A 13,595-nucleotide genomic window follows, 5' to 3' on the forward strand; every position below is an offset into this window, starting at 1 on the left:
GAAGGCCAAGATGTTGTATAATTTCAAGAAATTAGATATACCTCCTTGGGGCTAAAGGGGGTCAAGGAATATGGGGGGGAAGGTGGGATCAGTGTTGAATTTTATGATCAGCCATGATAATGAATGGTGGAGCAGGCTCAAAGGGCTGATTGGCCTACCTCCTATTTTGTATGTATGTTTCTATGTATACCAAGGGGCGGTATGTAGATGATACATAGGAGGTCTAGGATAGATACTGGCAAGCCATAAGAGGCAATGGTAATTACAGGTGATTCTCTGGCTACAATTAGGTAATCTTGGAACCAGCTAAGTGCAGTTCCTAGCTAGGTCCACAATGCAGACATTTGAGTAGGATGGTATGATCTACTGTCAAAGGCTGCAGACAGACCAAGAAGGATGAAGAGGGATAGTTTGCCTTTGACAGTAAACTAGGATGTTGTTTGGTGCTGTGGCAGGGTTCGAAACCCAACTGGAAGAATTCAAATTTTCTGGTGTTCCAGAAAAGATTGTGACAATACTGTGCCTTTAAGAAATGTATTTGTCATTTTTCTTGTACAAGATTTGTTTCAGCAGTTTGGTTTATTATCGGTGCTGCTTTCTCTGTACCTGGCAACCCCTGTTGTCACTGCAGCAGCATAATTGATTTTAATTGTTAAAATGTTTGTTTTTAACCTGGACTAACGCAGTGTTATTTTAGTGTTTTCTCTTAGGGTTTTTCAGATTGGGGCTTTGACAAGGCAGGGCTAGGCTCTCGGAGAAACCCAGTTCAGTTGCTGTTTGTGATCTGTAGAGAGATAAAATAGCGTTCTGCCTGTGTATCTCTGGTTTTGGAGACTGGGATCCAGAAAATAGGTCTCTTTCTATGAAGTTCTGCTGCTTGAAGGTAGATCTTTTCTCTGGAAACTGCTGTATGGGAGTCAGAAGGTAGAGGTCTTTCTGTATCCGTCCAGAGGCATTAAAAGGGCTGAAAATCTTGCATCCATATGAGCATATCTGTTGGTGCTAATTGGTTCTGAAGTATGATTTAGGTCTATGGGGAACCATAGAGATATTAAGAATGATACTTTATCATGTTTAAATATTTTGGTAAAAGTTTTTTGCTAATTGTTTTATTATATTCTAACTGTGATCTTTTTTTATTGATTCAAAAACTACCTACTGGGTCAATAGAATTGCACCTGGAATGAAACACCTTATGCTTTCTCTAATGCCAAAATCAAATAAAGTTGGGATCTAGGTTAACTTTATAATATACCTTGGAGTTTCTGATCTGGTCCCTAACAATTAGCTTAAATTTGGGAGATGGCAGCACATTCAAGGAATTTGGTGAGGAAAGAGAAGTTGAAAGTAGTTTGTAGTTTAAAGAGTGGTCAAGTTTTTTTTGAGTTGAATGATGAATTTGAAGGAAGGTGCTATACCTGAGAAGAGAGAACGATTAATGATATCAGCTGCTGTGGAAGCTAGGAAGGGAAATTGGCTGGTCAGCAGTTTGGCAAAAGCGGTCAAGAGCAGAAGGGAGGTTCATGGACAAGATGACTTGAAAGGCATGAGGTGAGATGGGGAAGAAACTGGGAAAAAGATGCAAATTAGGTGCAAGAGCATGATAGTTTTTAGGGTAGTTTGGCCAGTGGGCTAAGGGAAGAGGAGAGAGGTAGCAGAGACAGCTGATTAGATGGGCATAAGACTTTTCACAAACTGTAGATACGCCATCTAAACAGCTGAAAATACTACAAAAATGCAGTGCTTTTGGGTAAGTGTCGGTTTAACGCCAGGTTTACTTTTTGAAGTGGATGGCTTTCTTTTTCTGCCTAAGCTACTTTAATTTTGCGTATCTTTGTTAATCGTTTATTCATTTACTGTTTAATTAATTAATGTGGCAACACAAGCCTGAAAATCAGTTTGGATGAAGCTGTATTTAGGAGGTTTGAGATTATCTAGTGTTCAATCTGACAGATTTGCTAGTTTTTTTAAACTGATGGTGAGAAGTGAGCTAACATGTGGCAGTAAGAAGAGAAGCTGAAAAATGCTTAACAGATCCAATAAATTATAGACTGGTGGTAGGACAGAAGAAAACCATTCTGTTCATTGTGTCATCTCTCTGCCGAAGCAACTCAGCTAGCCTCAGACTGTCACCCTAACCTTCCTTCCACCACCCCCCGCCGCCATACCATTTCTTTTCACCTTCATGTTTTGTTAAATTCCCCTTTAGAAAGCTGTGATTGAATCTGCCTCCACCAAATTCTCAAGCAGTGCATTCCAGATAATAATTACTTGCTGCTCCTTCATCAATGCTCCAAAAGCTTGTGATACCAAATAAACCTGTTGAACTTTAACCTGGTATGGTGAGACTTCTTACTGTGCCCACCCCAGTCCAATGCCGGCATCTCCACATTGTGTGTTTTTTTTAAAGAGGGGTTTTTCTTCTTGTCGCAGTTCGCCCTTTTGCCATTCACAAATCGGTGTCCCATGGTTCTTCACCCTGCTGCTAATGGGAACAGTTTTTCTCTCTCTCTACTCTAGCCCTCTCATGGTTTAGACGCTTCTATCAAATCTCCTCTCTAACTTCGATCTGGAGAACAATTCTGCAATTTATTCATTTAAATGAAGTCCCTCATCCTTGGAACCATTTTCAAATCTTTCTTGCACCCTCACCAAAGCCTTCACATTTTTCCTAACATTTGTTGCACACTACTCCAGTTGAGACCAATTCAGTGTTTTATGAGGACTCATCATAACTTTGCTTATGTACTATATATCTCTATTTATAAACTGCAGGATCCCATTTGTCTTTTTAACCCTGCCCAACTCTTCAATGATTTGTGCATATAAACCCGAAAATCAATCTGCTCCTGCACCCTCTTTGGAATTGTACCTTTTGTTATATTGCGCATCCTTGTTCTTCCTACCAAATGCATCACTTTATACCTCTGCATTAAATTTCATCTGTAATGTCCTTTTTCACCAGTGTCTCTGTCCTCTTGAAGTCTATCACTAACTTTTCTACTGTTCACATTACTTCAAGTCTTCTGCAAATCTTGAAATTGTGTCCTGTTGTGTCTAAGTTATTAACACATGAAAAAGTGGTTCTAATACTGACCCCTGGGAAATGCCAACGTATACTTTTCTCCAGTCTGAAAAATAGCAATTCAGCATTATCCTTGTTTTCCTGTCACTCAGTCAACTTTCTGTCCATGCTGGCTGTCCTCTTGGGCTTCAACTTCACAAGCAAGCCTGCTGTGTGGTACTTGATCAAATACAAAAAGCCCATGTACACCTCGTCAACATTTACTGTTACCTTCCAAAAGATTTGTCCAAGTGACTAGTCCAAGTAAACGTACGCCAAATGTTCCCCCTTGCGAGGCAATCTAGAACATGAGGTCACAGGTATAGGTTGAGAGGCGGTAGATTAAAAACTAAGGTGAAGAGGAACAACCTCTTGGAGGAGGTGGTGAATTTGTGGAACCTGCTGCCCCATAGTGCAGTGGAGTCTGAATCATTAAATGGTTTCAAGAAGGAGATATATTTCTGATAAACTGGTTAAAGGGGTATGGGAACAGGTAGAGAGGTGGATTTGAGACCAGGAAGAGATCAGCCACGGTCTGATTGATGGAGCTGGCTGGGAGGGCTGAATTGCCTCCTCCTAATTCCTATGTTTCTGTGACTAATTTGATTACCATTGTTCTGAAAGCTTTCCTACCACCAAGGTTAAATTGCACTGGCCAAACCTTTGCTGGGTTTATCCTTGCATGCTTTTCTGCAATTCATCCTGTCCCCTGGCACCATCCCTGTATCTTAAGGAGGGCTGGAAATTTATGACCACTGCCTCTGCAAGTTCCTCCCTTTCCTCCCTTAACCTCTGCGTCCCATCCAGTCCTCATGACTTATCAACTTAAGTAGAATCAGCCTTTTGAATACCTTCTTCATTAATTTTTAACCATCCAGTATTGCAACTACATCCTCTTTCACTGTGACTTTGATAGCATAGAATCATACAGTGCAGAAGGAGGCCCATTTGGCCCATCACGTCTGCACCAGCCATAATCCCACCCAGGCCCTATTCTCATAACCCCATGCATTTACCCTAGCTAGTCCCCTTAACACGAAAGGTCAATTTAGCCAAACCACCTAACCTGCACATCTTTGGACTGTGGGAGGAAACCGGGGCACCCGGAGGAAACCCACACAGACAGCGGGAAAACATGCAAACTCCACACAGACAGTGACCCAAGCCGAGAATCGAACCCGGGTTCCTGGTGCTGTGCGGCAGCAGTGCTAACCACTGTGCCACCGTGCTGCCCATCTGCCTTGATAAATAGACTTGCAAAGTATTTATTTAATACCACTATCATGCCCACTGCCTTCATGTATAGTTGCCCTTGTTGGTCCCCAATCCTCTTATTATCCTTTTACTATTTATATTCCTATAGAAGACATGGATTCATTGTTACTTCACTGCCACTGAATTAAAATAGGAACAGGGCTTGGGGTCAAACTTACTAATCCTATCCCCCATGTCATCTATGTCATTTATATAAATGACAAATAATAGGGGACACATTACAGATCCCTGTGGTACATCACTGGAAACTGGCTTCCAGTCACTGAAGCAGCCTTCTGTCATCACACTCTGAGCCACAATTGAGCCAATTTTGAATCCACTTTATCAAATCATCCTGTATTCCATGTGCATCTGCTTTCTTTACAAGTCCCAAACCCTGGAACTCCCTTCTGAACAAAGAGGCTGCTCATCACCTCAAGGGAAGTTGGGGTGGATGATAAATGATGGCTGAGCCTGTGACATCCAAATCCTAAAAGAAACATTTTTAAAAATCTTTTTAACATTAAGCTGCCCATCCGATTTTCTTTTTTGTTTCCCCTTTGAATTTCAGCCCGGTTCGTTCTTGTATTGTCAACCTGACATCTGTCATGTGTTCCCTTTATCTACTTCATCTTTCCCTGTGGAATTCTCTTGATTTGCTATCACTTATACCTGTAAATATAGAATAATTGGTTGCACCTCTTTGCTGTTTCATGTGCCACTCTGTCATAGAACCATGTGGATTTCTGACTTAAATCGTGCATATTTGTGTCTAAGTAACTCTCTTTTTCATTGTACAGACTGTATTTTCTCTGCTGCTTGGACCATTCACCTTTTTCAATGTTCAGAAGACCAAATACCTTCAAATCGTCACTTCGCTGATGAGATGGATTGGTAAGAATTTTACTTAAACTGTTGCATTTTAAATAACTTGCTTATACGGGGAGACAGGTGTGTAGTATGCAGGAAAGGTAGGGAAGACTTGTGTTCCACTTGGATATGGTTGAGGAAGGCTTGTCTCCTATCTGGGTCAAGGAGTAGGGGTGTGATTGTATCCAGCACACAGCAGGGGCTGCTAGCTGCGGTTGGTGTGAGGACAGACTTGAGCTCCGGATTGCAGAATTTGAGCAGTAGCTGAAGCCACTGTGGTGTATCCAGGAGGCTGAGGATTATCTGGCGGGTATGTTTGGAGAGGTGGTTACACTGCAGTTAAGAGGTATACAGGCAGAGAGGAAATGGATGTCTGCCAAATGGATGTCTCGGAGAAACAAGTAGGTGGTGCTGAGGTTTGAGGCGCTCTAACTGCTTTTCCATTTTGGATACTAGTAAGCAAGATGGTTCCTGCCAGGACTGTAGCATAAGCCATCTTGGTGGCACCACAGGTGGCTCTGCTGCACAGGAGGGGAGGAGGCAGAGTGGAAGTGCTATCGTGGTGGGGGAGCAGACAGGTGTTTATGTGGCTGAAGATGTAATTCCAAAATGGCATGATGCCTCCCTGCTATCAGGGTCAAGAATGTCAGAGTGACTGCAGGACATTCCTTTGGGAGAGGGCAAGCAGCCAGAGCTCATGGTCCACATTGGTACCAATGATGTAGGTCGGAAGAACAAATGAAATAGGCAGGAAAAGGGATGAGAAATTTTAGGGAGTTGAGAAGGAATGGAGAGAGCAGTAATCTCAGGATTACTCCCAGTGCCACATGCTAGTGAGTATAAGAATAGGCATATTGAGCAATTCAATGCATGACTGGAGAAATCAAGCAAGAGATTTGGATCTTTTGAGGCTTTGGTACTATTCTGGAGTAGGTGGGACCTGTACAAGGAGGACTTGGACTAATGTCCTTGATGGAACGTTTGCTAGTGCTGTTTGGAAGAGTTTAAGCTAAACTGGCAGGACTTGAGAACCTGAGGGCAATGTTGATTAAAGATGGTATGACTGTACTGGAGAGGGGATATTCCAGAGGGTCAAGGACAGAATCCCTTTGGCTAGAGGTAAGCAATGAAAAAGGTGCAATAACATTAATCGGTGTAGTACATAGACCAGCAACTGGGAGAAGAGGTGCAAAGAAATAAATTTGCAAAGAAATTACAGAGGTGCAATAATGGAGTAATTATAACTGGAGACTTCAATTGTGCAAATATAGACTGGATAGGAGTTTGCAAAGGGTCAAGAAGAGTGACTGTTCCTGGAATTTGTTCAAGATAATTTTCTGTAGCCGTATGTTCCGGTCCAATGAGAAGGCAGGCACTTTTGGACCTGGCTCTGGGGAATGAGTTGACCCAAGTGGGAGAGCATTTAGGGACAATGATCATTGTATCATAAGATTTAGATTGGCCATGGAAAAGGACAAGGAACAATCCAGAACAGGGATAATTAATTGGAGGAAAGTCAACTTTGCTAGGGTGAGATTGCATCTGAGTTGAGTCAGTTGGAATCAAATGTTCGTGCAAAAGGCAGTAGCTGGAAAATGGGCCACCACCTCCAGAGGTAATATTGTAGGCAATGTCCAGGTATATTCCCTTTAAGGGGAAAGGTAGGAAAAGTAAGTTTATAACCCCCTGGGTAATGAGAGAGATAGAAGATGAAAAGGAAGAAGTACATGTATGACAGATGTCAGGTTGACAATACAGTGGGGAATCTGGCTGTAGATGAGGACCAGAGGGGAAGTGAAAAAACTAATTCGCAAAGCGGGAGTATGAAAGGAGGCTAGCAGCTAACTTAAAAGGGAATCCCAAGGTCTTCTATAAGCATGTAAACAATGGGTGGCACAGTGGTTAGCACTGCTGCCTCAGTGTCAAGGACCTGAATTCAATTCTGGCCTTGGGTGTCTGTGTGTGGTTTGCACGTTCTGCTTGTGTTTCCTCTGGGTGTTCTGGTTTTCTCCCAAAGATGTACAGGTTAGGTTGATTGGCCATGCTGAATTGCTCCTTAGTGTCATAGAAGATGGGGCCTGGGTAGGATTGTTGTTGGTGCAGGCTTGATGGGCCGAATGGCCTCCTTCTGCACTGTAGGCATTCTAACAGAGTGCCAAAAGAGTAGGGCTGATTGTGGAGGCAGGAGAAGTAGTGGAAGTATTAAATGCGTACTTTGCGTCTGTCTTTATGAAGGAAGATGCTGCTACCCAGGCTGAGGTGAGACGAGGCAACTGTTACAGTCAGGAATTTACAATTGAGTAGGCAGAGGTATTAGGCTATCTGTACTTAAAATAAGTCACCAGGTCTGGATGAAATGCATTGAAGGAGGGAGGTGAGAGTAGAAATTTGAGGCACTGGTGATCTTCCAGTCTTCCTTAGACACAGGGGTTACCAGAGAAAGGAAGAATTAGGAATGTTAGACAATTGTTCAAAAAGGGGTACAAGGATAATGGCAGTAACTACTGACAAGTCAGTTTGACTTCAGTGATGGGGAAACTTGTAGAAACTATAGTGCTGGACAGAGTCAATAATCACTTTGACAGGTGCAGGATAATTAAGGAAAGCTAGCATGGATTCATTAATGGTAAAATCATGTTTAACTTGCTGGAGTTGTTTTTGAGAAGGTAACAAAAGATTGAGGGCAACGCTACTGATGTGGTATATATGGATTTTCAAAAGACATTTAATACAGGACCACACAACAGACTAATGAGCAAAATTCTAGCTCATAGAATAAAAGGGAAAGTAAGCACTTGGATAAAAAATTGACTGAGTAACAGGAAATAGTAGTGATAAATAATTGTTTTCAAGATTAGAGGAAGGATTGTAGGGGAGTTCCGCACAGGTCAGTGTTAGGATCCTTGTTCTTCCTGATGTATATTAATGGCTTAGACTGGTAGTGCAGAGCATGATTTCAAAATTTGTGGATATGAAGATTGGAAGCAATGTCAATTAGTCTTGAACTTAAAAAGGACAGACATATTGTTGGATTGGGCAGGCAAGGGAGAAACTCTAAAGGAGGTGCGGGAACAAAAGAACTTCAGTGTATATGTGCATAAGTCATTGAACGTGGTAGGGCATTTTGAGAGAGCAGGTAATGAAGCTTATGGTATTCTAGGTTTTATTAATAGAGGAACTGAGTACAAGAATAAGGAGGTAATGTTGAACTTGTGTCGAACTTATGTTAGACCATGTGGAGTACTGTCTTCAGTTCTGTGCGCCAGACTTGAGGAAGGATGTGCAGACGTTGGAGAAAGTGCAGGGGAGATTCAAGAATGATACTAGAGATTAGCAACTGTAGTTATGAGAATAGATTGGCGAGGTTAGCTGTTTTCTCCTCAGAAAAGAAGATTGAGAGAGACTTGGTTGCAGTATTCAAGATCCTGAGGGCTATGGACAGGGTAAATGAGAAACTGTGCCCTCTCAGACATTTGGCAGAACCCTTAAGAGTATTGATAGGCAGAGGGATCTGGGTGTACAGGTACACAGGTCACAAAGTGGCAACGCAGGTAGAGAAGGTAGTCAAGAAGGCATTCGGCATGCTTGCCTTCATTGGCCGGGGCATTGAGTTTAAAAATTGGCAAGTCGTGTTGCAGCTTTATAGAACCTTAGTTAGGCCGCACTTGGAATATAGTGTTCAATTCTGGTTGCCACACTACCAGAAAGATGTGGTGGCTTTGGAGAAGGTACAGAAAAGATTTACCAGGATATTGTCTGGTATGGAGGGCATTAGCTATGAAGAGAGGTTGGAGAAACTTGATTTGTTCTCACTGGAGCAACGGAGGTTGAGGGGGTGACCTGATAGAGGTCTACAAGATTGAGGGGCATGGACAGTGGATAGTCAGAAGCATTTCCCAGGGTAGAAGAGTCAATTACTAGGGAGCATAGGTTTAAGGTGCGAGGGGCAATGTTTAAAGGAGATGTGCGAGGCAAGTTTTGTTTACAGAGGGTGGTGGTACCTGAAACTTGCTGCCGGGAGAGGTAGTGAGTTTTAAAGGGCAGATACGATAGTGAGTTTTAAGGGGCATCTGGACAAATACATGTATAGGATGGGAATAGAGGGATATGGTCCCTGGAAGGATAGAGGTTTTAGTTCAGTCAGGCAGCATGGTGCAGGTTTGGAAGGCTGAAGGGCCTGTTCCTATGCTGTAATTTTCTTTGTTCACCAGAGGGAACATATTCAAAATAATGGGCCAAAAGGAGTAGAAATTATCATAGAATCCCTACAGTGCAGAAAGAGGCCATTCAGGCCCATTGAGTTTGCAATGACTCTCCGACAGAGCATTGCACCCAGGCCCTATCCCTGCAATCCCATGTATTTACTCCACTAATCGTCCTAACGTATCGCATCTTGAGACACAAAGGGGCAATTTAGCATGGCCGATCCATCTAACCTGCACGTCTTTGGACTGTGGAAGGAAACCCACACAGGTGCTGCACTTTTCCTAGGTCCCTCAGTATTCTGCCATTGTGTATTCCTTTGCCTTGTTTGACCTCCCCAAAGGCATCACGTCACACTTCTCTGGGTTGAGTTCCATTTGCCAGTTTTCTGCTCACCTGACCAGTATTGAGATCTTCCTGCAGCAATCCTCCTCACTGTCAATCACGCAGCCAGCTGTTGTGTCGTCAGCAAACATCTTGATCATTCCCCTGACATTTATGTCCAAATCATTAAGATGTACCACAAAAAGCTGGACACTTAGTACAGAGCCTTGTGGAACCCCACTCGAAACAGCCTCCTAACCACAAAAACACCCCTTCATTAAGTACCATTTCTTTCCTGCCACTGCATCAATTTGGTACAAGACCATAAGACATCGGAGCAGAATTAGGCCCATTGAGTCTGCTCCGCCAATCAATCATGGCTGATTTTTTTTCTCATCCCCATTCTCCAGCCTTTTCCCCATAACTCCTGATTCCTTTATTAATCAAGAACCTATCTATCTCTGTCTTAAACAGTATCCAGTTTACTAAATTTCCTTGGATTCCAACAGCTTTCAGTTTTTTTAACCAATCTACCATGTGGGACCTTGTCAAAATCTTTGCTAAAATCTACGTACACCACAATCAACTGCACTACCAAACCTTAGTTACTGCTTTAAAAAATTCAAGCTATTAGATATGACAGTTCCTTCACAAATCCATGTTGACTGTCCTCAATGCTTTCTAAATGACAGTTAATCTGGCCCCTCAGAATTGATTCCAATGATTTGCCCACCATCGGAGTTAGGTTGACTGGCCTGTAATTATATTGTCTGTCTTTCACTCACTTTTTAAAAAGAAAGGCATAATGTGAGCAGACTTCGAATCATCTGGTGCCACACCTGCATCCACTGCAGACTGAAGAGTGCTGGTCAGGCCTTCCGCTAATTCTTTCCTGCCTTTTAACAGTAAAAAAACAGCCTTTTACATTGTATCTGGCTCTGATTTTTCTTATCCACTTTCAAGGATGTTAATCCCTCAATACACCCTCTCTCCCTATGTTTATCCCATCCAACACTTTGTACTCTTCCTCCTCAATTGCAATAACTGAATTGTCCCCATCTTTTGTGAGGACCGATACAAAGTATTAATTAAGAACCATACCCATATATTCTGATTCCCCACATAGATTGCCTATTTGGTCTTTTATGAGCCCTACTCCTTCCTTAGTTATCCTCTTACACTTGCATTGATCAAACATCTTTGGGTTCTCCTTGATTTTGCTTGCCAATATTCTTTCATGCCCTCTCTTTGCTTTCCTGTTTCCTTTGATTTAATCCCTTTCTATACTCCCCTCAGCTTTCTGCAGTATTGAATTCTTGGTGTCTGACACAAGCTTTGCTTTTCTGTCTCATCTTGCCCTGTAAGTTAGATTTGGCCACCCTTGCCTTTTTTCTTTGTGGGATCATGTTTAATCTAAACCCCCTGAATGCCTCCTTCTGCTCTGATGCTGTTTTATCTATAAGTAACTGCTTCCAACACACTTTAGCAAAATCACATCTGAGCTGAATAAAATTTATCTTACCCTAATGTAGAACATTAACAGCTGTTCTTTGTCCTTTTCCATAATTATGTTGAATTATGATCACTTCCATCAAAATCCTGATGCTCCATTTTCAAATGGCCATGCTGTGGCTTCTTCAATGAGTTAACTAGTTTAAGTTGTAAGCAGATTTTCTAAAACACCCGTCATCTATATCTCTGAAATTCCAGATCTTGCAATATTTGAAACATTAACTTCATTTTCTCTCTCCATTGGTGCTGTCAGACCTGCTGAATTTTTCCAGCATTTTCTGTTTTTGTAAAACCATTAGTTCGATTGCAACTTGATGTTCTGGCCACCTCATTACAGAAATAGGACAACTGCATTAGAGAGGGTACAGAGAAGGTTTATGATGATGTTGCCAGGACTGGAAAGTAGCAGCTATGAGGAAAGATTGGATAGGCTGGGGTTGTTCTCCCTGAAAATTTGATTGAGATATACAAAATTGAGAGGGCTTTGATTGAGTGGATGGGAAGGGCCTATTTACCTTAGCAGAGGGGTCAGTGACTAGGGTGACTAAATTTAAAGTGATTGGTAAAAAGCTTACACTGGAGATTGGGGCGCATTTTTCTCCTTCAGAGTGTTGTGGGGGCTGCCTGAAACGGTGGTAGAGGCAGAAACCCTAATCTCATTTAAAAGGTGCCTGGATGTGCATGCTGGAAAGTGGGGTTAGACTGGGTGGGGTTTTTTTTTCAGTTGGTGCAAACTTGATGGGCCAAGTGGCCTCTTTCTGAACTGTAAATGTTCTATGTTTCTAGTGACCTGTACAGTGACTTGTTGTAAGAAACTGCTACTTTAACAGCATTTGAATGATCAGAATGAGAGGTTTAGCAGGGTTTTATCAATTTTTTTACCTGCAATTATTATTCTATGCAGCCGACAGTAGGCCATTTCTCTTTAAAATAGATTGGTTTAAATTAATTTGATTTATTATTGTCATATGTATTAGTATACAGTGAAAAGCATTGTTTCCTGCATGCTATACAGACAAAACATACCGTTCATAGAGACAGAAAGGAGAGTGTGCAGAATGTAGTGTTACAGTCATAGCTAGGGTGTAGAGAAAGATCAACTTAATGCGAGGTAGGTCCACTCAAAAGTCTGGCAGCAGGGAAGAAGCTGTTCTTGAGGTGGTTGGTACATGACCTCAGACTTTTGTATCTTTGAACTATTATGAATCTAGTTGAAATTTCAAAATTTACATATTTCTTCCACATTATTTATTGCATAATTATGTGATGCAAAGTAATATCATTTTCACCAGTCTGTGTCATCGAACCTTAAATATTTTTGTTTTTCAACTAATCTCTCTCACTCTCCCTGACTGTCTTCTGTTCCTAAGATTTGTTTTTACCCTTCTCTCTCCTTTCCCCTCCAGTCCCCAGTTGATGATTTTTTTACACCCCTTTTCTGGCTTCTATGTTCTTTCACATAGGGAGGCAGTGGCAAGGTGGTATTGTCTCCAGTAATCCAGCGCCTCAGGGTAATGCTCTGGAAACCTGGATTCAAATCCTAATATGGTAGATGGTGAAATTTAAATTCAATAAAAATCTAGAATTAAAAGTCTAATGGTGACCAAGAAACTATTGTCGAATGTCGTAAAAACCCTTCCGGTCTCCAGACCCACAGCAACATGGTTGACTCTTAAATGCCCTCTGAAATGGCATCAGTTGTATCAAACTGGATGGACCAGCCAGCATTGCTCTGGGCACCGGAAACATAGGCACCCTGCTGATCCTGCAAAATCCTTCATAACATCTGGGGCCTTGTGCCAAAATTGAGAGAGCTGTCCCTGAGACCAGCCAAGCAACAGCCTGACATACTCAGAATCATACCTTGCAAACAATGTCCCAGGGACTATCATCACCATCCCTGGATATACTTTGTCCTACTGGCAGGACAAATCTTGCAGAGGTGGTGTCAGCATAGTTGTAGTGAGTTGCCCTCTGAACCCCATGAAGTCTGGTCAAACATGACATGGAAACCACTTGCTGAATACTACATACTTCCCTCCCTACTCCACACCTCCCTGCTGATGATTCCCCCATGGTGAACACCACTTGGAGGAAGCACTGAGCGCGGTAAGAGTGCAGAATATAGCTCAAATGTCCATCACCAGCAATGACTTGGCAGCACCACTTTGTGCTGCTCTCCGTTGGTTGCAGTCATACCTAGCACAAAGGAAAATGATTCTTGTGGTTGGAGGTCAGTCTTCTCAGCTCTAGGACATCTCTACAGGAGACCCTCAGGATAGAGGCCTCGGCACAACCATCTTCAACTGTTTAATCAATTACCCTTTTATCGTGAGGTCAGAAGTGGGAAGTTTGTGCAACGTTCAGA

At 42.3% G+C, this 13,595-nt stretch overlaps 1 protein-coding gene across 4 annotated transcripts in view; it reads left to right on the plus strand.

Annotated features, from left to right (window-relative positions):
* slc38a12 (solute carrier family 38 member 12) overlaps window positions 1-13,595 on the plus strand; it is a 248,473-nt gene that overhangs the window by 155,479 nt on the left and 79,399 nt on the right. For all 4 annotated transcript variants that reach the window (XM_078225459.1, XM_078225461.1, XM_078225462.1 and 1 more), the window contains one exon: window positions 5,119-5,212. In XM_078225459.1, coding sequence (XP_078081585.1) covers window positions 5,119-5,212 — 94 coding nt within the window. The remainder of the gene's footprint in view (window positions 1-5,118; window positions 5,213-13,595) is intronic.

Source organism: Mustelus asterias, chromosome 12 (assembly GCF_964213995.1).
Source record: "Mustelus asterias chromosome 12, sMusAst1.hap1.1, whole genome shotgun sequence".
Taxonomy (NCBI): domain Eukaryota; kingdom Metazoa; phylum Chordata; class Chondrichthyes; order Carcharhiniformes; family Triakidae; genus Mustelus; species Mustelus asterias.